This window comes from Macaca fascicularis, chromosome 7 (assembly GCF_037993035.2).
Source record: "Macaca fascicularis isolate 582-1 chromosome 7, T2T-MFA8v1.1".
Classification (NCBI taxonomy): domain Eukaryota; kingdom Metazoa; phylum Chordata; class Mammalia; order Primates; family Cercopithecidae; genus Macaca; species Macaca fascicularis.
In genome coordinates, this window is record NC_088381.1 from 92006139 (window position 1) to 92030139 (window position 24001).

The following is a 24001-nucleotide window of genomic DNA, read 5'->3' on the forward strand; positions in this document are numbered from 1 at the left end:
CTCAAGCTTCGGGCATTCAGTGGCCAGCTCGGCTTTCTAAAGGACCGTGCCCTTAACCGCGGGGCTGGAGTTCCTATATCCAGACCAAAACCTCCAACTACATGATCCTTTTTCTTAACAAATTTTATTTTGATAATTGTAAAAAGAAAAATCAGGACCAAAACTAAAGGCAACTTAAAAATTTCAAATATATACTCCTTATGTAATAGAGATTTATAATTTCCAGGCCCTCTCTGGGGAAGGAAGGCCCAAAGGGCAAAGGGGAAGGCAACAATGCCATCACACAATTCAGTCAATCAGAAGAGAAGCTGGTAGGAGAGCTCAAGGAGGCATGAAGAAAGGGAGAGAACAGCAATACTTCTGCCACACAGAACTCAGTCCATCTTGAGGTTAACATAGATATACCGGATGAACTTTAGGGAAGAAAAAAAGGAGATGGTGCCCAGCATGAGGAAGAAGACATAACCAGTGAGTAAGGAGTAGCCAAAGAACTCTACTGTCTGTACTGCCCCAGACATGTTGGAGCGCCGGGCATAATAGAAAACTGAGTAGAGAAAGATGAAGAGGCCAGTGGAGCCAACACTCAGCACAGATCGCCACCACCAGCGGTAATCCTCCCCAGACAACTGGAAGTAGGTGAGTGCAATGGAGATGCAAGCCCCCACACTCAGCAGGATGGCGAAGACAAAGAAGAGGATGCCGTACAAAGTGTACTGCTCCCGACCCCATACTGTGGCAAAGATGTAGTACAGCTCTACAGAGATGGCACTGTGAAGAAAAGAGATGATACACAGCATTAAAGGGCTGTGCACAGTGGCTGGGCTGAAATCCAGCCCCCCACCCTCTCCCATGTTGCTGGGTCATTGTGAAAAGTGAGTTCACTCCACTCTCTGCCCCAGATCTCCTGGCTTCATGGGGATTTTTTGCCTATGATTAGCTGCTCTCACTTCAAGAATATCTTCCCTAATAGATTGAGGGCAGGGATCTTATCCATTTTACTTTCCACTTCATTCTTTGCCTGGCACAAAGAGGTATTCAACAAAGTAAATGGATCATCAAATGGGCTTTAAACCCCACATGATGTCCACAGACACTAAAGTCAGAAACCAGGAAGGTGAAGGGGGAGATGTCTCTGGAGGCCCTTATAAGTGAGACATTCTTATATCTGAACTGATTCAAGCTCAGTCCTGCTTGGAGATAGGAGGAACCATTTAATGATCTCTGAATGGTACCACTGAACCAGGGATCAGCGGGTTGGGTTAGGGTACTGGATGAGTAGGGACAGGAAAAGTTGAGGTCAGGAACCTGAGAGTGATAGCCATGGAATAAAGGGAGGATACCTGAAAGGCAGGAAGCCTCCAACAGTCATGTGGATGACAGTAGACTTGTACCAGGGCTGGGGTGGAATCTCCCGGGCGATGTTCTTGGTGCGACAGGGTGCATCAAAGGGGCTGGCGTTGTTCTTCCCGAAGATGCCTCCAATGACAGTGAGGGGAAAGCCCACCAGCAGCCAAACCGTCAGAAGCAGCAGGATGGTTGTGGCTGGCAGAGCCTGTGTCGAACCATTGGCCCAGTGCACTGAGTTCACCACACTCCACGTCAGGAAGAAAGGCACTGCAGGGATGGCCCCCGGAGGGAGGGTCAACACTAGGAGCTACATCTCTAAGGGTACCCACTTATATCCAGGACCAAAAGGGGAGGGGGGTGAAGCAGCCTGCCACTCTTAACAGCAGACTCATGCTCCTGGATGTCCCTACAGAGTCAACTGCCTTCACTTCCACCCTTTCAGATCCCGTTACTCTTTTTTTTTTTTTTTTTTTTTTGAGACAGAGTCTCACTCTGTTGCCCAGGCTGGAGTGCAGTGGCACGATCTCCGCTCACTGCAAGCTCTGCCTCCCGGGTTCACGCCATTCTCCTGCCTTAGCCTCCCGAGTAGCTGGGATTACAGGCATGTGCCACCACACCCGGCTAATTTTTTTGTATTTTTAATAGAGACGGGGTTTCACCGTGTTAGCCAGGATGGTCTCCATCTCCTGACCTCTTGATCCACCCACCTCAGCCTCCCAAAGTGCTGGGATCACAGGCCTGAGCCACCGTGCCTGGCCTCTTTGCTCTTAATCTTACCACCACCACCCCCCATCCCGGTGTCATTAAGGATCCAGTTAGCTACTACATAATCTGAGAGTAACACAAATCCACCTGCCTCCAGGGGCCTGTCTTGCCTTGGAGTTGGTAATTCCTAGCATGAGACATTTCTTTGGATTAAGGCCCTGTTTTCAGAAAGCCTTGGTTCAAATATAAATGTGATGGGATATAAATCAGACACATAGGATTGGGAACAAAAAGGGTTCAGAACAGGGACTACTACTGCCTTTGAAAGGGCAATCTGGTTTGAAAGCTTAGAGTGGGCCCACCTTCAAAATAAAAATTAAAGGGTGTTACTTTAGTGTAATGGGTGAGAATACAAGTCAGACTGCTGAAACCTGGTTCACTACTTTTTAGGAGTGTAATCTCAGACAAGTTACTTAAGCAGCCTTTAGTTCAGTTTCCTCATCTGTGGAATGGAAATATTACCTACTTCACACAGTTATTGCTGAGTGCTTACCACACTGCCTAGGACATATTATTTATTTTTATTTTTTTGAGACAGAGTCTCGCTTTGTCGCCCACGCTGGAGTGCAGTGGCGCCATCTCGGCTCACTGCAAGCTCTGCCTCCCGGGTTCACGCCGTTCTCCTGCCTCAGCCTCCCGAGTAGCTGGGACTACAGGTGCCTGCCACCACGCCCGGCTAATGTTTATTTTTGTATTTTTAGTAGAGACAGGGTTTCACCTTGTTAACCAGGATGGTCTCGATCTCCTGACCTCGTGATCTGCCCACCGTCGGCCTCCCAAAGTGCTGGGATTACAGGCGTGAGCCGCCGCGCCCAGCGAGGGCTTTATAATGTTAAACTATTCAAAAGAAGTGCATTCTTGTCTTTTTTGGTTTTCTTGTTTCTTTTACAATATTCCTTCCCTTCAAGCCTCATCCTGACTCTATCCCAAGTTCTATGATGTGTTCTTTTTTTTTTTGAGACAGTCTCACTCTGTCACCCCAGCTAGAGTGCAGTGGTGCAATCATGGCTCCCTGTAGCCTCAACCTCCCAGGCTCCCTAGACTCAAGCAATCCTCCTGCCTCAGCCTCCCAAGTAGCTGGAATTACAGATGTAAACCACCATGCCCAGCTAATTTTTTGTTATAGAGACAGGGTCTCACTATGTTGCCTAGGCTTGTCTCAAACTTTTGGACTCAAGTGGTCCTCTGGCCTCGGTCTCCCAAAGTGCTAGGATTACAGGTGTGAGCTACTGTGCCCAGCCACAATGTATTCTTAATTCCTAAGTCCAGAAAGGCCCACCAGGGAAAGGAATGTCCTCACCAGAGAAGAGACTGGTGGTGAGAATGATGTTCCACACCCAACGCTCGCCTCCAATCTGCCGGTAGAAGTGGCTGGACACGTAGCCAGAGATGCAGCAGGTCAGGGCATACAACAAGATGGCTGCCGAGTTAATGGCCCCATGACGGTGCACATTGAACATGCCCAGCAGTGCCATGACAATAATGCCTGCAGGATGGTAGTGGAAAGCCCATGTTAGGCCTTACCTGTGTCTCTTCTAGCAATTTCAGAGGAATCAGCCCCCCTTCTCCCAGACCCAGGGCCTCCAGCAAAACAATCTCCCCCAGTTTTGCTATCCAGAAAATCTACAATAGAATACGCGCATCCTTGCTAGGGCCACCTTATCCCTTAGGTCTGCCCCTCTGGATAGAAGATCCACAGACCTTTTCTGAACAAACTCCATACCTAGTTCTACCCCATGAGATAAATCCCCAATTCATTTTTATCACCTCACCAGTGCCAAGGGCCAGGAACTGGGCGCCCACGCCAAGCACAGCACAGAGCAGACCACGGTATGGGGGGAAGCGGAAGACATCTGTATGGATAATTTTCCAGCCATTGTCACCTTGGTCAAAGTCATCACCAGAACCTGCAGAGGTGGTCTCCTCATCTAAGTTGTACCGAGCCAGGTCATTCCGAAGCACACGCATTAGAATGACAGCCACAAAACCCACCAGTAAAAACACAAGCACCATGGAGTTGATGATGGACAACCAATGGATTTCCAGTGTTCGAGGAAAGAAACCACCATCATCACCACGGCGCCTGTCACTCCGACGCTCTACTGAAGTCTCAGACCAGCGCACGCTATAAGTGTGGGTAAGGCCTAGGAACTCATCAGGTCGTAACCCATCCAAGCTGTGGGGCTTGACGTCCCGCACTGAAACATTGGCAAATATAATTCGGTCTCCATGAAATTCTAGGTGGAAGTCCAAATGGGTCCAGAGTCCTATCTTGTGGCTGTGTGGCAAGAAGCCGCTCTCCTCCATGTAGCCCACAAAGCCCCGGATTGGCAAGTCATCTACCACAAATTCAAAGTAGTACAGTTCTTCGATGGCCTGGCGCAGCTGCTCCACCTATAAAGAGCAAGTCAGGAGTTGGTCACACAAGACCTCCCCAGGCAGAGAGTTAGAGCAAAGTTTCTCACCTTCAGCACTACTGATATTTTGGGGTGGACAGTTCTTTTTTTTCGAGATGGAGTCTTGCTCTGTCACCCAGGCTGGAGTGCAGTGGTGCAATCTCGGTTTACTGCAGTCTCTGCCTCCTGGGTTCAAGCAATTCTGCCCCAGCCTCCCGAGTAGCTGGGATTACAGGTACCCACCACCACACCCAGCTCATTTTTGTATTTTGAATAGAGACAAGTTTCACCATGTTGGCCAGGCTGGTCTCAAACTCCTGACCTCATGATCCGCCCACCTCAGCCTCCCAAAGTGCTGGGATTGGCCAGGTGCGGTGGCTCATGCCTGTAATCCCAGCACTTTGGGAGGCCGAGGCACACAAGGTCAGGAGATGGAGACCATACTGGCTGACACGGTGAAACCCCGTTTCTACTAAAAATACAAAAAATTAGCCGGGCATGGTGGCGGGCACCTGTAGTCCCAGCTACTCGGGAGGCTGAGGCAGGAGAATGGCACGAACCCAGAAGGTGGAGCTTGTCATAGTGGGGTTGTCCCATGCACTGTAGGATGTAGCTTTCCTGGCCTCTTCCCATTACATGCTGGTAGTACCCCCAGCTGTAACAATAAAAAATGTCTCCAGACATTGCTAAATGTTCCTTGGGGAACAAAAGTGTTCCCTGTTGACAATCACTGGATTAGACTCCACTATGTTGAGATTCTCCAAAAGAAAGAGCAAGTATGACTTGACAGGAGAGTGGTAAGGTGTAAGGAAGTCTGGAGTGGACTAAGAAGTACCAGGATTCACTAAAGAAAAAGCATGACAGGGAAGGTTAGGTAGAGACTACAGGAAAACAGTTAAGAAACAGCCAAGAGGTAGGCATGGAAGGAAACAGAAATATGTAGGACTGATAGTTGGGACCTCATGACCAACAGAGAAGCTTGCAGTAAGAAACCCTGGGCTCTGATATCAGTTCTGCAATTCACTGTCAATGTAATCTTGAAAAAAGTAACTTCTAAGCAAGTTCGTAACTTAGTCAACTGAATTAGAATAGCATCACCTACCCTGCCTGCCACACTGGGTTGTATTGTAGTTAGAATCAAATCAGACAATTTCCATAAAGGTACCCTGAACCATATATGTAAGGCACTGTTAGTCTCTGGGAAGGAGGGCTACATGATAGCCAATGTGGAGAGGCTGACCTGTGCAGAACTGAGCTGCATGTGGCACAGAATTCTCTTCTCCACGTTTTCCCGAAAGCGGATCTCATACAAAGACTCAGCCATTCGGTCCCCATCCAGCACTTCACCCAGGCTAAGGCTTTTGTGACGTATCTTCTCAGGGCAGCAAACTGGAAGCTGATAGTAGTGGTAAGTTTCCTGAGGGTTATGGTAGGGTCCCACTTTGTTGACATATAGAATAACAGGGTCGCCGGCCTTGTAGTGTGTCACGCCTTCCACCCCTGGCCCATGGCCTGTGCCCAGCAACAGTATCAGGATTGGCAACCACTGGCAGCTCCAACTTCGAGGGTTCCCTATGACTGTCATCCTTAAGGCAGTGGAACCTGTTTGGGGGAATCCTGAGGTTACAGAAACCAGGGAGGTTACAGAAACCCCAGGTCAGGTGCCTCGAACTGAGGTCCCCTGGCTCCACTTGCTCCCATTGACCCCCTCCCCGCCCCCACCCTACCCCGCCTCTCTCTATCCCAAAGACCCCGCTCCACTTCAGCTCTCTCATCCTCCCAACCTGGGGTTCATCCCTCCCGCAGCCCGTCCGGCCCGGGGCCTCTATTTCGCGCCCTGGCCCGTTTCCATGACAACGCCGCGCGGTCTCGCACCTCGGGTCCCTTCCCGCCATAGCCCCGAGGTCCTCACCGCGCGGGAAGGGCTGGCCGAGGCGGCGCCAGCGGCCTCCGCGGCCCCGTAGCTGCCCTTGGGCTCCTGCCGGGGTCTCTACCAGAGCGGCGCGGTAGCGGCGGGTTGGAGAGGACCTGCCAACCGACCTCCACGGGGTTGCCCGCTGCTGCGCCTGACAGCTGCAGCTGCGGCTACACCGCGCTGGACACAGCTCTGGCTTACTCAAGAACTCCCCGCTGCGCCTTCTCCATCTGGAGGCCCGGCCCAGCTCCGGCGACCCCGTGAGGCTCGGCTCGCCCCGCCCGTCCTGGGCAAGGCGGGGGTCCTCCCGGCGATCGGCAGCGCGGCCCAGGACACGTCAGTCTTACCACTTCCGCCCTCAGCGGCGGGGACCTCAGCCTGGCGGAAAGCTTGTTGCATTGAATGTAGAGGGCCTTAGACGCTGCAGCCCCTGGGGACCCCTTCGCGACGGCTTCCCGGGGAGGGGGCTGAGGCCTGGCAGCCAGGACCCTGACGCCCCTTCGGGAGAGGAGTGGCATCTAGGCCGCTCGCTTGCTCCGGGAAAGATTTGGGGTTTGAGAGCTCTTGGCCAGGAGGCTCGCCCTGGCCGAGGCCCGAGAGGTGTACCCGCAGGCAAGAGCCTAGCGAGGGCCGGGGAGATGGAGCGCAGGCGGCGGCTTTGTTCGAGGCACTTGCCAGCTGAACCACCAGCTGCTGAGCCCTGCGAGGCGGTTCGTGGCCCCCCAACTGGGGAAGGGGCTCTGGGCATCTGTCCCATGCAAGGGTCCCACCGTCTGAATCTCACCTCACTCCTCTCCCACCTGTCACGAATGGCCCGCGCCAAAGTAATAAATATGTAATAGGAATGTCTTCCAGAGGCTATGCTGGAGACTTCCCTGGCCGCACAGTGAGCGTTCAGTGCCCCACCATAAGCAAGCCGAAACCCGGTCTGGCGCAGAGGCGCCCAAGGAGAGAGGGTGTCTGTCCTTTCACTCTCTGAGTTGGGCAGCCTGACACGGTTATTGTTAATTGGTAAAGTATCTCGCGGTCCGTTAGTCTTCTTCTATGTTTTTGTTCTTATTTATCACTGTGTATGTCTTTGGGCTTCTCTTAACTTTCTATGGCAAATTATTTTGAAAAAGTTTACTCTTGTGTTTATCTCAGCGATTTTAAAGGGGATCTGCCGTCTAGGGAGTTCCCCTTGAAAATTGGACCTTTGAGTAGTGACTTCTGTTTCGCCACCTGGGAGCAACGTGTAAGGAAGTGGACTTAAGGTTCTCTCTCCCCAGGGGAAGAAGCACAGTGGAAAAATCACAAATGACTTCTGGCCTGAAAAGCCCTTAATTTACCTGCTTCTACAATTACTGCCCTTTATGACCCAGTTCATCTCCCTGCAGACATAGGTGAGGGTCAAAGAAGTAGATGGTGGAGTTTTTTAGACAATCAGTGAATTTTGTAATTAGAAAAAGAACTGAGGTCGGGCACAGTGGGCTCACACCTGTAATCCAAGTGTGTCCGAAATTGGTGGGTTCTTGGTCTCACTGACTTCAAGAAGGAAGCCGTGGACCCTCACATTGAGTGTTACAGTTCTTAAAGATGGTGTGTCCGGAGTTTATTCCTTCAGACGTTCAGATGTGTCTGGAGCTTCTTCCTTCTGGCGGGTTCGTGGTCTTGCTGTCAGGAGTGAAGCTGTAGACCTTCGTGGTGAGTGTTACGGCTCTTAAAGGAAGTGCCTCAGGAGTTGTTTGTTCTTCCCGGTGGGTTTGTAGTCTTGCTGGCTTCAGGAATGAAGCTGCAGACCTTCGCCTTGAGTGTTACAGCTCATGGCAGCATGGACCCAGAGTGAGCAGCAGCAAGATTTATTACAGAGTGAAAGAACAAAACCTCCACAGGGTGGAAGGGGACCCCCGCGGGTTGCCACTGCTGGCTCGGGCAGCCTGCTTTTATTCCCTTATCTGGCCCCACCCACATCCTGCTGATGGTCCATTTTACAGAGAGCTGATTGGTCCGATTTGACAGAGTGCTGATTGGTACGTTTACAATCCTTGAGCTAGACACAGGGTCACAGAGTGCTAGTTAGCTAGATACAGTGTTAGCTAGATACAGAGTACCAATTGATATGTTTACAAACTTTGAGCTAGACACAGAGTACTGATTGGTGTATTTACAAACCTTGAGCTAGACACAGAGTGCCAATTGGTGCATTTACAATCCTTGAGCTGGACACAGAGTCAGAGTGCTAGTCCTCCAAGTCTCCATTCGATTAGCTAGATACAGAGTACCAATTGGTGTATTCACAAACCCTGAGCTAGACACAGAGTGCTGACTAGTGCACATACGATCCTCCAGCTAGATATAAAAGTTCTCTACTTTTTTAAAATCAGGATTCTCAGGAGAGGGGTTACCTGGTCATCAGCATTTTCTTTTCTTTTTTTTAAAGCAAGCACTGAGGCCGGGCTCAGTGGCTCACACCTGTAATCCCAGCGCTTTAGGAAGCCGAGGTGGGTGGATCACCTGAGGTCAGGAGTTCGAGACCAGCCCGGCCAACATGGTGAAACCACGTCTCTACTAAAAATACAAAACAATTAGCCGGGCATGGTGGCTCATGCCTATAATCCCAGCTACTTGGGAGGCTGAGGCAGGAGAATCGCTTGAACCCGGGAGGCGGAGGTTGCGGTGATCTGAGACTGTACCATTGCACTCCAGTCTGGGCAACAAGAACCAAACTCTGTCTCAAAAAAATAAGCACTGATTTTGTTTTCGTTTTTTTTTTTTTTTTTTTTTTTTTTGAGACAGAGTCTCGCTCTGTCTCCCAGGCTGGAGTGCAGTGGCGCAATCTCAGCTCACTGCAAGCTCCACCTCCCAGGTTCATGCCATTCTCCTGCCTCAGCCTCCCAAGTAGCTGGGACTACAGGCGCCCGGACCACGCCTGGCTAATTTTTTTGTATTTTTTAGTAGAGACAGGGTTTCACCGTGTTAGCCAGGATGGTCTTGATCTCCTGACCTCATAATCTGCCTGCTTCAGCCTCCCAAAGTGCTGAGATTACAGGCGTGAGCCACCACGACCGGCCAGCACTGATTGTGATGTATACCCAGATTATATGAGCATACAAGGTAAAGTCAAAATAGCCTGGCATATGAGACCGCTCAGACCTGGATCCTAATTACTTCTCGAGGTACATTCCCCTTCTGGAACCCTATCCTGTATTCAAATAGAAATACTGAATATCATATTCTCTCAAGCCTACAAGCCTCATATTGTTCCTCCTGCCTAAACCACCCAATCTCCTATTCCCTACTTATCCTTTTTTTTTTTTTGAGACGGAGTCTTGCTCTGTCGCCTAGGCTGGAGTGCAGTGGCGTGATCTCGGCTCACTGCAAGCTCGGCCTCCTGGGTTCACGCCATTCTCCCGCCTCAGCCTCCCAAGTAGCTGGGAATACAGATGCCCACCACCACGCCCGACTAATTTTTGTTTTTGTATTTTCTGTAGAGACAGGGTTTCACAGTGTTAGCCAGGATGGTCTCCATCTCCTGAACTTGTGATCCGCCCGCCTCCACCTCCCAAAGTGCTGGGATTACAGGTGTGAGCCACCACACTTGGCCTTTTTTTTTTTTTTTTTTTTTTGAGACAGAGTCTCACTGTCAACCAGGCTAGAGTGCAGTGGTGTGATCTCAGCTCACTGCAGCCTCCACCTCCCAAGTTCAAGTGATTCTTCTGCCCCAGCCTCCAGAGTAGCTGGGACTACAGGTGCGCACTACCACGCCTGGCTAATTTTTGTATTTTTTAGTAGAGACGAGGTTTCACCATATTGGCCAGGCTGGTCTCGAACTCCTGACTTTGTGATCCGCCCACCTCAACCTCCCAAAGTGCTGGGATTACAGGTGTAAGCCACTGCACTCGGCCTTATCCTTTTTTTTTTTTTTTTTTTTTTTTTGAACAGTGCAAATCTCTATAAAGCCTTCCCTTACATCTCCTGCCAGGTTTGTTTATAGCATATCTCACTGTACGGTTATTTTACTTCTTATGTGTCTGTCTCCCTTGCTAATTTCAAACTCCTCACAGGAAGACTGTAATTTATTCATCTCTGTTTCTTCAGGGCCTAGCAGTGTTTTTGTATATATTAGGCAGCTTAATACATGACATGATCCGATCCTTGCATGAACTGGTTTACCCCCTGTACATGATGAGAGACTAGAGTTGCCACCAAGTTACCTATCCAGGGGCCAGCCTGTGGGATCAGATGGGCAGCATTGGGTGGGCCCCCTTACCATGGTGGGCCCTGGAAAACTGCTCATCTTGCTAAATTGAGGATGTAGAGCTGGTTTCCAGCAGAACTTTGGAACCATCCTGCCAGCAAGGTCAGACTGTCAATAAATAGGAATTTATTGCTGGCCTGTGGCATGATCTGTTCTTGAAGTATTTGTTCTGTTCTGGAGGATGGAAGATATAAGAATTTGGATTCTTCCCTTGTTCTTTCCTCTGCCCCTCTGTCCCCCGCTGATATAGTTGGGATAGTTATCCCTGCCCGAATCTCATGTTGAAATGTAATCTCCAATGCTGTAGGTAGGTCCTGGTGGGAGGTTTTTGGATCATGGGGGGACCCCTCATGGTTTGGTGTAGTATTCACCCTATGAGTTATCGCAAGATCTGGTTGTTTAAAAGTGTGTGGCACCTCCCCCACAACTCTGTCTCACACTCCCATTCTCACCCTGTGACGTCCCTGCTTTCCCCTTCACCTTCCGTTTTGATTGTAAGCTTTCTGAGGCCTCCCCATAAGCTGAGCCAGCACCACGCTTGCTACACAGCCTGCAGAACGGTGAGCCAATTAAACCTCTTTTTTTTTTGAGACGGAGTGTTGCTGTGTCGCCAAGCTAGAGTGCAGTGGTGTGATCGTGGCTTACTGCAACCTCCCACTCCTGGGTTCAAGTGATTCTTCTGCCTCAGCCTCCAGAGTAGCTGGTACTACAGGCATGCACCACCATGCCCAGCTAATTTTTGTATTTTTAGTAGAGATGGGGTTTCACCATGTTGGCCAGGATGGTCTCAATCTCTTGACCTCGTGATCCACCTGGCTAATTTGGCCTCCCAGAGTGTTGAGATTACAGGCATAAGCCACTGCACCCAGCCTAAACCTCTTTTTTTTTTTTTTTTTTTTTTTTTGAGACAGAGTCTCGCTCTGTCGCCCAGGCTGGAGTGCAGTGGCGCAATCTCGGATCACTGCAAGCTCCGCCTCCCGGGTTCACGCCATTCTCCTGCCTCAGCCTCCTGAGTAGCTGGGACTACAGGCGCCCGCCACCGCGCCCGGCTAATTTTTTGTATTTTTAGTAGAGACGGGGTTTCACCGTGGTCTCCATCTCCTGACCTTGTGATCCGCCCGCCTCGGCCTCCCAAAGTGCTGGGATTACAGGCGTGAGCCACCGCGCCCGGCTAAACCTCTTTTCTTTACAAACTACCCAGTCTCACGTTTTTGTTTGTTTTTGTTTTTGAGACAGGGTCTCACTTTGTCACCCAGGCTGGAGTGCAGTGGTGCGATCTTGGTTCACTGCAACCTTCACCTCTCAGGCTCAAGTGATCCTCCTGAGTAGCTGAGACTGTAGGCACATGCCACCACACCTGGCTAATATTTGTATTTTTCGTAGAAATGCATCTTCGCTATGTCGCCCAAGCTGGTTTTGAACTCCTGGGCTCAGGTAATCCACCTGCCTTGGCTTCCCAAAGTGTTGAGATTACAGGCATGAGCCTCGGTACCTGGCCTCAGGTATTTCTTTTCTTTTCTTTTTTTTTTTTTTTTTGAGACGGAGTGTTGCTCTGTCACCAGGCTGGAGTGCAGTGGTGCGATCTCGGCTCACTGCGACCTCCAACTCCCTGGTTCAAGCGATTCTTCTGCCTCAGCCTCCCGAGTACCTGGGATTACAGGCATGCACCACCACACCCAGCTGATTTTTGTATCTTTAGTAGAGACGGGGTTTCACCATGTTGGCCAGGATGGTCTTGATATTCTGACCTTGCAATCTCTCTGCCTCAGCCTCCCAAAATGTTGGGATTACAGGTGTGAGCCACCACGCCTGGCCTGGTATTTCTTTATAGCAATGCAAGAACGGCCTAATACACCCACCACACAAAATCTTTTTTTCCTGGTTTTTTTTTTTTTTTTTTTTGGATGGAGTCTCGTTCTGTTGTCCAGGCTAGAGTGCAGTGGCGCGATCTTCCAGCATTTTTTTTTTCCATACAAAGTCTCACTCTGTAGCCCAGGCTGAAGTACAGTGGCATAATCTCGGCTCACTGCAACCTCTGCCTCCTGGCTTCAAGAGATTCTCCTGACTCTACCTCCCAAGTAGCTGGGATTACAGGCGCCTGCCACCACACCCAGCTAATTTTTGTATTTTTAGTAGAGATGAGTTTCATCATGTTGGTCAGGCTGATCTTGAACTCCTAACCTCAAGCAATCCACCAGCCTTGGCCTCCCAAAGTGCTGGGATTACAGGCGTGAGCCACTGCGCCTGGCTACAAAATCTTAAATCTAAATAACTCCTCTGTGACCACAACCTCCTGTTCTTCTCATGCTCTCAATTCCTACCAAACTTGTTTTTCCATTCCAGTGACACCTGCAACTCCTCCCTCTGCCCCTTTGGCCAGTTTCTAGCTTGTCTTCTGTGTCAGCTGCCTTGTTATAAAGAAATACCTGAGACTGGGTAATTTATAAGAAAAGAGCTTTAATTGGCTTGTGGTTCTGCAGGCTGTACAGGAAACATAATGCTGGCATCTGCTTCTGGGAAGGCCTCAGGAAGCTTACAATCATGGCAGAAGGCGAAGGGGGAGCAAGCATCTCACACAGTGGGAGCAGGAGCAAGAGGGCAAAGGGGGAGGTGCTACACACTTTTTTAAATGACCACATCTCATGATAACTCACTTCAAGAGGGTGGTGCTAAACATTCATCAGAAACCCACCTCCGTGATCCAATTACCTCCCACCAGGCCCCACCTCCAACATTGCAGATTACAATTGACCATGAGATTTGGGTGGGGACACAGATCCAAACCATATAATCTTCCTTACCCATGCAGCTTAGATTCTGCATTCCATCATTTCAGCCACGTTCTTGTGTATGTTCTTGATGCCCCTCTCCCATTGTTGTTTCACTGCAGCTGCCAAGCAAAACCCTAAATCATCCATCAACATTCAAGTACCTATAACCAAGATGCTAAAAGAATCACAAAACTGTAATATGTATCTATGGACAAGTTGTTCTCCAACCTCAGTTGGGCCAATGCTACTCATTTTCTAAACCAGCTCTTTTCTGTTCTCCACAATTCATCTGTCTTCTCATCAGTTGACCTGCCTATATAGCTTAGTGGGAGATGAAGAGAAGCAATTACAGATACCATGTTAGGTGCTGTGACAGACAAAGTATTGGGCCTGTGGGAGCACCCAGGAAGAAGGAATATCTAACTGAAGCTTGAGCAGTCAGTTAAGGTTTCTTTAAAATAGCTCCGCTGGGCGCGGTGGCTCATGGCTGTGATCCCAGCATTTTGGGAGGCTGAGGTGGGTGATCACCTGAGGTCGGGAGTTCGAGACCAGCCTGACCAACATGGAGAAACCTCCTCTACTAAAAAATACAAAATTAGCCTCACATGGTGGTGCATGCCAGCTACTGGGGAGGCTGAGGCGGGAGAATGGCTTGAACCAAGGAGGTGGAGGTTGCTGTGAGTCAAGATCACGCCATTGCACTCCAGCCTGGGCAACAAGAGCGAAACTCCATCTCAAAACAAAAACAAAAACAAAACAGCTCCTATGCCAAGTTCTCAAGGAGATCTGGAGTTTGCCACAAATACAGAAAAGCAGTTTTGGAGTATTATGTGTGTGTTAAAAAATAGAATTGGGGAGGTAAGCAGGATCAGACTTAAAGCTGTATGAAAGAATCAGGACTTGATCCTGAAGAGAATGTGGAGAAACGGAATTGTTCCAAATGGAAATAAAATCAGATTTATGCTTTGGACTTGGGATGGACCAACTGGAGGAGAGCAGAAGGCTGGCTGGGGCCATCTGTTGGATGATGGAGGCGTGAACTAAGGGAGTGGCAGTGGGCTCAGAAAGCCATGAGAATATTATCAAAGAGATAATCAGGAGGTAGAAGAGATAGGATTTGGTGATAGATTGAATGTAGGGACTGAGGCAGGAGAGTCTGGGATGACATTTGAGTGTCTCAATTAAGGGTGATTAGTGTACAACTCACAGGTCTGAAAGAAGAAAATAAGTTCAATTATTGATATGTTTAAGTTCGAGACGGATATGGTAAGTTCCATGCCTGGGGCAGACATGGCCATGTAATACTGGCTGCTCTATCTGAACTCCAGAGATATATGGGATGGAGATGAAATTAGGAGCAGTCAGCATAAATGTAGTATTGACACCATGGGTATGGACAAGATTAAGGGAGGATGTGAAGGTTTGAGAAAATAAAGCTTGTGATAGAACACTTGGGATATGATTAAGGGATGGATGGAGAAAGATACAGCTTCAGTGAACACTGAGGAATGACCAGAAGGATGTGGAGGAAAACTAGAGAGTTCTGACTCATGAAAGATAAGAATGCATTTCAAGGTTAGATTTTCCTAGAACATGTTCAATACCTTACTGTTGCAATACTTTCACACTTGTATTTCTCATTTTTTCATGCTGCATTATAAGCTCTAGGATCATAGTGTCTCTATTGGCCTTATTGAACTAAGGGGGCTGCAATGGGCTTGGAAAGCCTTGAGTGTATCATTAAAGAGATAAGTAGGAGATAGCAGAGACAGAATTTGATGAAAGATTGTATGTAGGGATTGAGGAAGGAGTAAGGGTCTGGCATGACATTTGGGTGACATTTTATCCAAGTATTCAGCACACTGTCTGGTACTTAGTAGGTACTCATATATCAATGAAAGGGCTGATCTTTAGGAGTTTCAGCAGACTGTGGAAGGTGCCTCTGGGAATGAGTATGTTTCCAACTGCACTTCATTCTCAAGTTTTGTGGCCAATGATGGATAGGAGGTGGATTGTGATGTATTCAGAACATGGGACCTTGAGGAGTTCCGTAACCAAAAGGACAAAGTAACAACAGCCAGTGGAGACAAAAAGAACTGCTTCTCTTTCTTTCCCCCTCCAACTTCCTAGTGGAGGGCTGAGCCCAGCATCCCAGACTTGTGTGACTATATAGGCAAACATCTGGAGACCTACTTCACTTTGATACCCTAGCCTTCGGCGGCTCAAGGTGTTGGCCTTTGGATAGGAAGCTTCCAATAGTAAAGCTCCCTGCTCTCAGCAAGCCCAACACCATGGGGAAGGGAGATGTCGTAGAGGCAGCACCAACCACCACAGCCTACCACTCCATCATGGATGAATATGGTTATGAGGTGGGCAAGGTCATTGGCAATGGCTCCTATGGGACAGTATATGAGGCTTTCTACACAAAGCAGAAGGTCATGGTGGCAGTCAAGATCATATCAAAGAAGAAGGCCTCTGATGACTATCTTAACAAGTTCCTGCCCCGTGAGATACAGGTTGGAAAGGGGGCTGGAAGAGGGAACTGGAGCTTGGTACTAAGCTGCCTGAGGTTTCTCAGAAGGGGTATGGCCACGAGGGGTGGGGCCAGAAATCCCTAAACCAGAACTGAATGTCTTACTAGCAGCTAGGAAAATTTATGTAAGTTAAACCTCTTTCCCATCCACCCACTCACCTCCAGCCCCCCAAAAAGTAAAGGTGCAAAACATAGCATTTGACCACAGGCCACCAGTTCTCTGGGGTTAAGGGGTTGATCCTATTGCAAAGTTCTAAGTCAGTAGCTGAGGGCAGGAGATGGCTGGGAGTGCCATCACAGTTCTCCCTTCCCAGGTTTGATGGGTCCTTCTTCTGGGGTCAGGTAATGAAAGTCTTGCGGCACAAGTACCTCATCAACTTCTATCAGGCCATTGAGACCACATCTCGAGTATACATCATTCTGGAGCTGGCTCAGGGTGGTGACGTCCTTGAATGGATCCAGCGCTACGGGGCCTGCTCTGAGCCCCTTGCTGGCAAGTGGTTCTCCCAGCTGACCCTGGGCATTGCCTACCTGCACAGCAAGAGCATCGTGCACCGGTGAGGGCGCTGCCACCCAGACTGGGTCCTTTGCCCTCAAGGGGGTTTTATGCACATCTCCCATTTGCTGCCCTTTTCTCCTCTCTCGAACTCCCTCCTCAATATCTAGGACTATTCATGTACTCTATTTTAATCATATGGTCAAGGATACTGATAAAGTACTCACTGTATGCACAGCATTTTATGAAATATGATGGTGAGCTCCCGGTGGTCCTCAGATACCATCCTCTCTCTCTCTCTCTCCCTACTTTGGGCTCTGCTCACAACTCCATGGCTTTCCTTCCTCTCTACCTTGTGCCCTCATAATGGTTTCTACCTCCCACTTCTTTCCTCATCTTTACCCTCTGACCCCTGGCCCTTCAGCTCCCAGTCTAAAACTAAGCCCTCTCCCCAGCCTGATGCCCAGCCTTTCTGCTGCTGGTAGGGACTTAAAGTTGGAGAATCTGTTGCTGGACAAGCGGGAGAATGTGAAGATATCAGACTTTGGCTTCGCCAAGATGGTGCCTTCTAACCAGCCTGTGGGTCGTAGCTCTTCTTACCGCCAAGTGAACTGCTTTTCCCACCTCAGCCAGACTTACTGTGGCAGCTTTGCTTATGCTTGCCCGGAGATCTTACTAGGCTTGCCCTACAACCCTTTCCTGTCTGACACCTGGAGCATGGGCGTCATCCTTTACACGCTAATGGTCGCCCGTCTGCCCTTTGATGACACCAATCTGAAAAAGCTGCTGAGAGAGACTCAGAAGGAGGTCACTTTCCCAGCTAACCATACCATCTCCCAGGAGTGCAAGGTACTGGCTACCTAAGGAGGGGTGAGCCCTCAGGGATGACCAACAGGGAGGGGTGAATATCCAACCTACGTCACCCAACCTAGGCCTCCCAACCCTGGGGAAAGGCTCTTCCCACACCAGAGCCATCTCACACACTAGCTCCTGTCCTATAATAAACAGTATGGAAGGCATAAAGGGCCAACCACTAGGCTCCAAACCTTGCTTGATACACAGGTTCTAGCTTCTGTCTCTTTAGGCCAGAAGAGAATTATGGAAAGCATTCCTCCCAAGGAACTTTTCCCTTCCCCTCCAGGGAGTTAACTGCCTGGCTCTCCAAGATAAAATCAGAGCCACACCCACTTTGGCCAGAGTGGCATGATGGGCTATCCTGCTTCTTTCTTAGGTCCAGCTGCTCATTGCCTGCGTGGCACAATGGAGAAAAACTCAGGCAAGACCTCTCTCTCCCCTGCTCTAGAACCTGATCCACCAGATGCTACACCAAGCCACTAAGCGTGCCACCATTCTGGACATCATCAAGGATCCCTGGGTGCTCAAATTCCAGCATGAACAACCCACCCATGAGATCAGGCTGCTAGAGACCATGTGCCAGCTCCACAACACCACTAAACATCACCAATCCTTGGAAATTACGACCTGAAAATGGCTGAAGGAGGGGGCTAAGAGAGGAGCAAGCAGGAGGTCTTGGGCCAAAAATCTTTTATACCAAAAATAAATCTAAGTCTGATTTAGTTTTATCAGCTAGGGTCAAAGACATTCTTTTCTCAAGGCAATCTTATAGCAGGGAACACTGCTGGGGTAAGAGACGATTTCTGCCCACAGCCTGTAACCAATCATCTTGACACTGTTAAATCAACAGTGTAATTTATGATGTGGCTCACAGGAGATGGGGTGCTCAGATTAACACTCTATTTTGGGAAGCTTTATTATTCAACTCAATATATGCTCATTATTTTACATCTTTGTGTTGTTTAAATGCTCAAGCGGTGGGGCAAAATCCCTGGTTGCTCCACTTTGATTATGGCTCTGCCTGTCTATAGTCCAAGATGATGGCACTGTTAGTTCTTTTAGAAATGGGTATTCGAGCTGGGTGCAGTGACTCACGCCTGTAATCCCAGCACTTTAGGGGACCGAGGTGGGCAGATCACTTGAGGTCAAGAGTTCGAGACCAGTCTGGCCAACTTGGCAAAACCCTGTCTCTACTAAAAATACAAAAATTAGCCGGGAATAGTGGCACCTGGCTGAGGTGTGAGAATCACTTGAACCCGGGAGGCGGGGATTGCAGTGAGCCAAGATCGCCCTATTGCACTCCAGCCTGGGTGACAAAGTGAGACTCTGTCTCAAAAAAAAAAAAAAAAGAAAAGAAAAGAAAAGAAATGGGTATTTGGGTGTATGAAGGACCTCGGTTCCTTTTCCCTCTTCCAGTGTCACCTTAACCACTACTGACAGAATAGCAGGGAGACAAGGCTTCTCACACTGTTGTTCCCAGACATAGAATTCAAACCAAGCCTTCTAGTAGTGAAAGCTACTATGGGTTCTGGACAAAGGAAAGCTACTTGCTCCTTCCATGGTATTCTCCCTCCTTGTCCTTGAAAATGGGCTTTGTAAAATAAATTTGGGGTTGTCTTGGCAGAGGCACGACCAGGGGAAAGCAATGAGGGAAGACTCAGAGATGCCTACACATGGTTCTAAGTGGTAGATGGCAGTTTCTTCAATCGCAGCAACTAGGCAACTCTAGGACAAACCGACTTGAAAGATGAAACAGTGTTTGTCTGGAACATAGGTTGAGATATTAGGAATGCCCATTTGTTCTATGTTCCAACCTCCCTTCTTTGCTGTAATTATTCATTGCTTGAAATAAGGCTCTTGAGGACAAGGCTCCAAGGGCCAGGGGAACAGCTTCAGGGGTAGACAAGGCAGTATAGACACTAGGATTCCATCTGCCCAGTTTTATTGGGAACAAGGGCATTATAACTGCTACCAAAGAGAAGGGAGCCCAACGGCTCCTTCTGTAGCAAGATCTTCTTCAGAGTTGAGCCAGGGCTGGGAGGGCAAGAGACCCTTTTTTCAGGCAGGGTCATACTACCACCCTCAGCAGGACTTCCCCAAAAAGTTATTCTCCTTTAGCTCAGCATTTGGCACTTAAGGAAAAAAGGACCAACAAAGGTAGCATTAGGAAGACAAGCCCAGATTTATCAGGATACCCACTCAGCCAACTGCTTTAGTGCTTCTTCATCTTCATCCGCTTTGGGAGCTTTGAGGACAAAGATACCCAGAGAAAAGAAAGGAGAAGGATTAAGGTCTCAGCAACTCCAACCATCCCCTACTATGACATTCAGAGCCTGCTGAATTCTCTCTCCCCACAAAAAACCTAAAGGTGTGGTCCTTCTGCTTGCTAGGCTGCTGTTCAATCCCATAGCACCTTTGTGCAAATTAGAAAAAAGGTGCCTCTTGCTCCTGCCATTTGTAGCCCTAAACCAGGGTACACAGCTTGCTGAGTGAAGCACAGGCTAGGTGGGTGCCCATATGCAGTCAACAACCTGCACAACTGCAGCAGCAGCCCTTTCTGTGTGGCTCCTTTGAGGCAGGATGGATGAGGAATAATCTTTCCCCATACCTCTCCTACCCTCTTAAGTCCTCAAGACAACAGAACAACCCTGCATACCTGGCTCTGCCGGCAGATGAGTAGAAGGTACACTAGGCAATTTGACTGGGGGTTCTTCCTCCTTGTCGCCCACACTTAACAACTCCTGGGCCAATTCCTCCTGTTCCAGCAACTCTAGCTCCTCCAGCAGTTCATCCTGTATAGGGAAGACAAGACCATTTAAGATGAAGAAAAAAACATCTACCTCCAAAAACATATTGCTTTTGAAGTTCCCTCCCAAACTTGCCCCAAGAGCCTCTCTTGGGTGTTCCTTCTGGCCAGTTCCATACTTCCTCCAAAATGCCCTGACCCCTCACCCCCAATCACCTCATCCACATCATCTCCAAAGCCCATAGGCCGAGAAATGGCATCTGAGATCTGCTGGGCCACCTCCTGTTGTTCTGTGATGTCAGTCATCAGTTCATCTACCTTGTCAATGTCCCTGAGAATGAGACAGACAGCTAAGAAATCAGGCAACAATGCCCCCTTGACTTCCTCATCTCACATGAATGAAACCCCTCCTGCCTTGTATTGTCACACTGATAAGCCCATAGCTATCAATCAGAAGAGATCCCTGGAAAACTGCAAAGACGCAAGTCTGGGCTAAGAAATAGCAAGGAGCCACACTGGAGAGGATAGGTTTCATTCCCTTTCCTGAAGGATCTTTAAGAATTAGAAAAGGTAACCGGGAGTGGTGGCTCACAGTTGTGATCCCAGCACTTTGGGAGGCCAAGGCAGGTGGATCACCTGAGGTCAGGAGTTCAAGACCAGCCTGGCCAAAATAGTGAAACTCCGTCTCCACTAAAAATACAAAAATGAGCTGGGAACAGTAGCACACAACTGTAATCCCAGCTACTCAGGAGGCTGAGGCAGGAGAATCACTTGAATCCAGGAGGCAGAGGTTGCAGTGAGCCGAGATCGTGCCACTGCACTTCAGCCTGGGTGACAGAGCAAGACTGTCTCAAAAAACAAAACAAAAAAAGAATTAGAGAAGGCATCTTTGCTCCCTAGAATGCCCCAGGCAGCGAAAGAATCTTATAGGAAGCAAGGGGCAGACAGAGGTCTAGCCATTACAAGTATCTATACTGCAAATCCACATTCTGAGAGGCTTTAAAGTTTAAAGTGTGAGGCTGGGCGCGGTGGCTCACGCCTCCCAGCACTTTGGGAGGCCGAGGTGGGCAGATCACGAAGTCAGGAGATCGAGACCATCCTGGCTAACACAGTGAAACCCCGTCTCTACTAAAAATACAAAAAAAAAAAAATTAGCCAGGCGAGGTGGTAAGCGCCTGTAGTCCCAGCTACTTGGGAGGCGGAGGCAGGAGAAGGGTGTGAACCTGGGAGGCAGAGCTTGCAGTGAGCCGAGATTGCGCCACTGCACTCCAGTCTGGGCCACAGAGCAAGACTCTGTCTCGGGGGGAAAAACAAAAAAAAGTTTAAAGTGTGATAGCAAGCCACTCTTCCCAGTTCTTGGGTCCCCTCCACCCCTTCCCCGTACCCACATGTCCTGGTAGGCTTTCTTCATGCCTTGGGCAGCAAGCTCCATGGTACGAAGGACTTCTGCATTGGTGGTGGCATTCTCAATGGCCTCACGCTGAAACTCCAGGGTGGATAAAGTCCCGTCAGTTTGTGCCAGCTGCTGTTCGAATCTTTTCTTCCTCCGCAAAGCCTGTAGGGCAGCTGACCCAGCCGATACCCTTAACATCAAGGGTCAGAAGCACCTGCTTCCCATCTGGGCCCTCCCCATAGGCTTGTTTCCCTCATTACCTCTCTTATTCTTGGTCCCATACTTCTTGGCTGTTTGTAGCTCCTGTTGAATCTTCTGCTCCAAAAATTCCTGTTTCTTGATCAGTATCTTCTCTGTCTCCTTCAGTTTCTGTATTGCTTCTTCAGGGGTTGGCCCTTTCTCCTTCTTACCTGAGGAGTCCAGTGGAGTAGGCCCAAATTTTGTGAAGGAAAAATATTAGCCACCAATCATTGAATACATAGTATGTGCTAGGGACCTGACTGTGTTATTGTTAATCCCCAAATCTCTACAATGAATGTGCTCTCTCTTCACTTAAAAATGTGAAAACAACCACAAAGATGTTAAAAATCACAATTAATAAGAGATTGTTCAGGAATCAAAATGTGGCAGTATGAGTTCTAAAACCAATATTCGTTTTACTATCCCTGGCTGCCTTTTTTTTTCTTTAGGCAAAGTTTCGGTCTTGTTGCCCAGGCTGGAATGCAATGGCGTGATCTCAGCTCACCTCAACCTCCGCCTCCTGGGTTCAAGCGATTCTCCTGCCTCAGCCTCCCAAATAGCTGGGATTACAGGCATGTGCCACCACGCCTGGCTAATTTTTTGTATTTTTAGTAGAGACAGGGTTTCTCCATGTTAGCCAGGCTGGTGTCAAACTCCCAACCTCAGGTGATCTACCTGCCTTGGCCTCCCAAAGTGCTGGGATTACAGGCGTGAGCCACCGTGCCAGGCCTTCTTTTTTTTTGAGACGGAGTCTCGCTCTGTTGCCCAGGTCAGAGTGCAGTGGCATGATCTAGGCTCATTGCAACCTCCGCCTCCTGCGTTGAAGTGATTCTCCTGCGTCAGCCTCCCTGAGTAGCTGGGACTACGGGCACACATCACCATGCACACCTAATTTTTGTATTTTTTTTTTTCTTTTGAGATGGAATCTCCTTCTGTCACCCAGGATGGAGTGCAGTGGCGCAATCTTGGCTCACTGCAACCTCTGCCTCCTGGGTTCAAGCGATTCTCCTTCCTCAGACTCCCTGAGTAGCTGGGACTACAGGTGCGCGCCACCACACCCAGCTAATTTTTTTTTTTTTTTTTTTTTTGTATTTTTAGTAGAGACGAGGTTTCACCATGTTGGCCAGGCTGGTCTCGAACTCTTGACCTCAGGTGATCCACCCGCCTCGGCCTCCCAAAGTGCTGGGATTACAGGCGTGAGCCACCGCGCCCGGCCAATTTTTGTATTTGTAGCAGAGACGGGGTTTCACCATATTGGCCAGGCTGGTCTTAAACTCCTGACCTCATGATCCACCCACGTCGGCCTCCCAAAGTGTTGCGATTACAGGCGTGAGCCACCGCGCCCGGCCAAGAAGGCAGTCTTTCTTCTTCATCTTAGATCCCTCTTGCCCAGCACAAAGTATTATAGAACAAGGTTTTGAAAAGGGCTGAAGACAGCAGGAAACTCGTCTTCAAGCCTGAACAGTGGGAGCCAGCACGATCGCCACGCCCTCAACTCAAGTCCCCTCCCCGATCTTGAGTTCTTCCCTCAGAGAGTGAGAGAGGACGGCGGACGGGAACCAGGCGCCTTGACATGGTGTGCCTTCTGGCACCGGCGATGAGCCTTGCTCCGCCATCGGCCGCCGGGGTTTTCCAGTCAGCCTGTCTCCTGATTCTCTTCCCCTGCCCGGCGCAGCGGTCTGGCCGAATCTCGCCGGGATTTCCTCTTCCCCTGCACCAGCCAGCGCCTCCTGGCTGGCCAGTCCCACCCCGGCTCACCCTTCCCGAAGAGCCTGCCGAGACCACTCATCGCGAGCTCGCCTATCCCGCCTCCGCCCCTCGGCGTCCTCCAGACTTCCGCCTTGCTCCTGGGAGGGTGATGTTCTCATCACACAGGGACCAGCCTTGCCCAATCCCTCCTCAGGGCGCCGCCGCGACATCATCAAGAGGCGCAAACGAGACCACCGCTGTCACGTGACCCAAACCACCAGTCCCAGACCGAGGTGCTCCTCTTAAAGCAGCCACATCATTTTCTATTACATAAAAAGGCAGTCCTGTCTCCACCCCAGAGTATGTGCTTGTTCTCCGGAAGGAAATGTGCAGTGTGATGGCACCTCAATGTATGGGGTCAGTGGGAAAACTCTTCATGCTCTTTACAGGGCTCAGGAAAGTGGGGTGCTATAGGTTCAAGCACTTGGGGTTGCCCTAAGTTTAGATAGCAAACCTGATGCAGTCTAATGTCTCACATTCTGGTCTTTGCACCTCAGGACAACCAACCCCATTTCACAGGCTAGAAAAATAGAAGCTCCCCACACTGTGAGTAAAAAT

At 49.4% G+C, this 24001-nt stretch overlaps 3 protein-coding genes across 22 annotated transcripts; 1 reads left to right on the forward strand and 2 right to left on the reverse strand.

Moving 5' to 3' along the window:
• Positions 1–108: 108 nt before the first annotated feature.
• On the reverse strand, positions 109–6732 carry TM9SF1 (transmembrane 9 superfamily member 1). 13 transcript variants are annotated; one of them, XM_015453648.4, is made up of 6 exons: positions 6625–6732; positions 5749–6110; positions 3885–4506; positions 3413–3598; positions 1341–1614; positions 109–768 (listed from the first exon to the last, which is right to left on the reverse strand). In XM_015453648.4, the coding sequence occupies exons 2-6, from the start codon at positions 6091–6093 to the stop codon at positions 375–377; spliced, it is 1821 nt and encodes a 606-aa protein (XP_015309134.1). In that variant the 5' UTR covers positions 6094–6110; positions 6625–6732; the 3' UTR covers positions 109–374. The 13 variants fall into 13 exon arrangements, with proteins under 13 accessions (XP_015309134.1, XP_045253441.1, XP_005560999.1 ...); XM_045397506.2 differs by lacking the exon at positions 6625–6732 and adding an exon at positions 6421–6516 and having other exon boundaries at positions 5749–5904; XM_005560942.4 differs by lacking the exon at positions 6625–6732 and adding an exon at positions 6421–6516.
• A 57-nt stretch (positions 6733–6789) lies between these two features.
• Positions 6790–18046, forward strand: TSSK4 (testis specific serine kinase 4). 2 transcript variants are annotated; one of them, XM_005560949.5, is made up of 5 exons: positions 6790–8106; positions 13551–15947; positions 16307–16521; positions 16916–17309; positions 17764–18046. In XM_005560949.5, the coding sequence occupies exons 2-5, from the start codon at positions 15723–15725 to the stop codon at positions 17944–17946; spliced, it is 1017 nt and encodes a 338-aa protein (XP_005561006.1). In that variant the 5' UTR covers positions 6790–8106; positions 13551–15722; the 3' UTR covers positions 17947–18046. The 2 variants fall into 2 exon arrangements, with proteins under 2 accessions (XP_005561006.1, XP_073853243.1); XM_073997142.1 differs by lacking the exons at positions 6790–8106; positions 13551–15947; positions 16307–16521 and having other exon boundaries at positions 16565–17309; positions 17692–18046.
• On the reverse strand, positions 13100–23532 carry CHMP4A (charged multivesicular body protein 4A). Of its 7 annotated transcripts, none has more exons than XR_012415642.1 (7): positions 23453–23532; positions 21715–21864; positions 21446–21627; positions 20278–20392; positions 19972–20107; positions 19515–19560; positions 13100–13550 (listed from the first exon to the last, which is right to left on the reverse strand). XR_012415642.1 is itself a non-coding variant. In XM_045397509.3 (7 exons), exons 1-7 carry the CDS (start codon positions 23481–23483, stop codon positions 13493–13495), a joined length of 714 nt encoding a protein of 237 aa, XP_045253444.1. In that variant the 5' UTR covers positions 23484–23532; the 3' UTR covers positions 13100–13492. The 7 variants fall into 7 exon arrangements, 3 of the variants coding, with proteins under 3 accessions (XP_045253444.1, XP_045253445.1, XP_005596053.2); XM_045397509.3 differs by having other exon boundaries at positions 21450–21627; XR_012415643.1 differs by lacking the exon at positions 19515–19560.
• Positions 23533–24001: the final 469 nt, after the last annotated feature.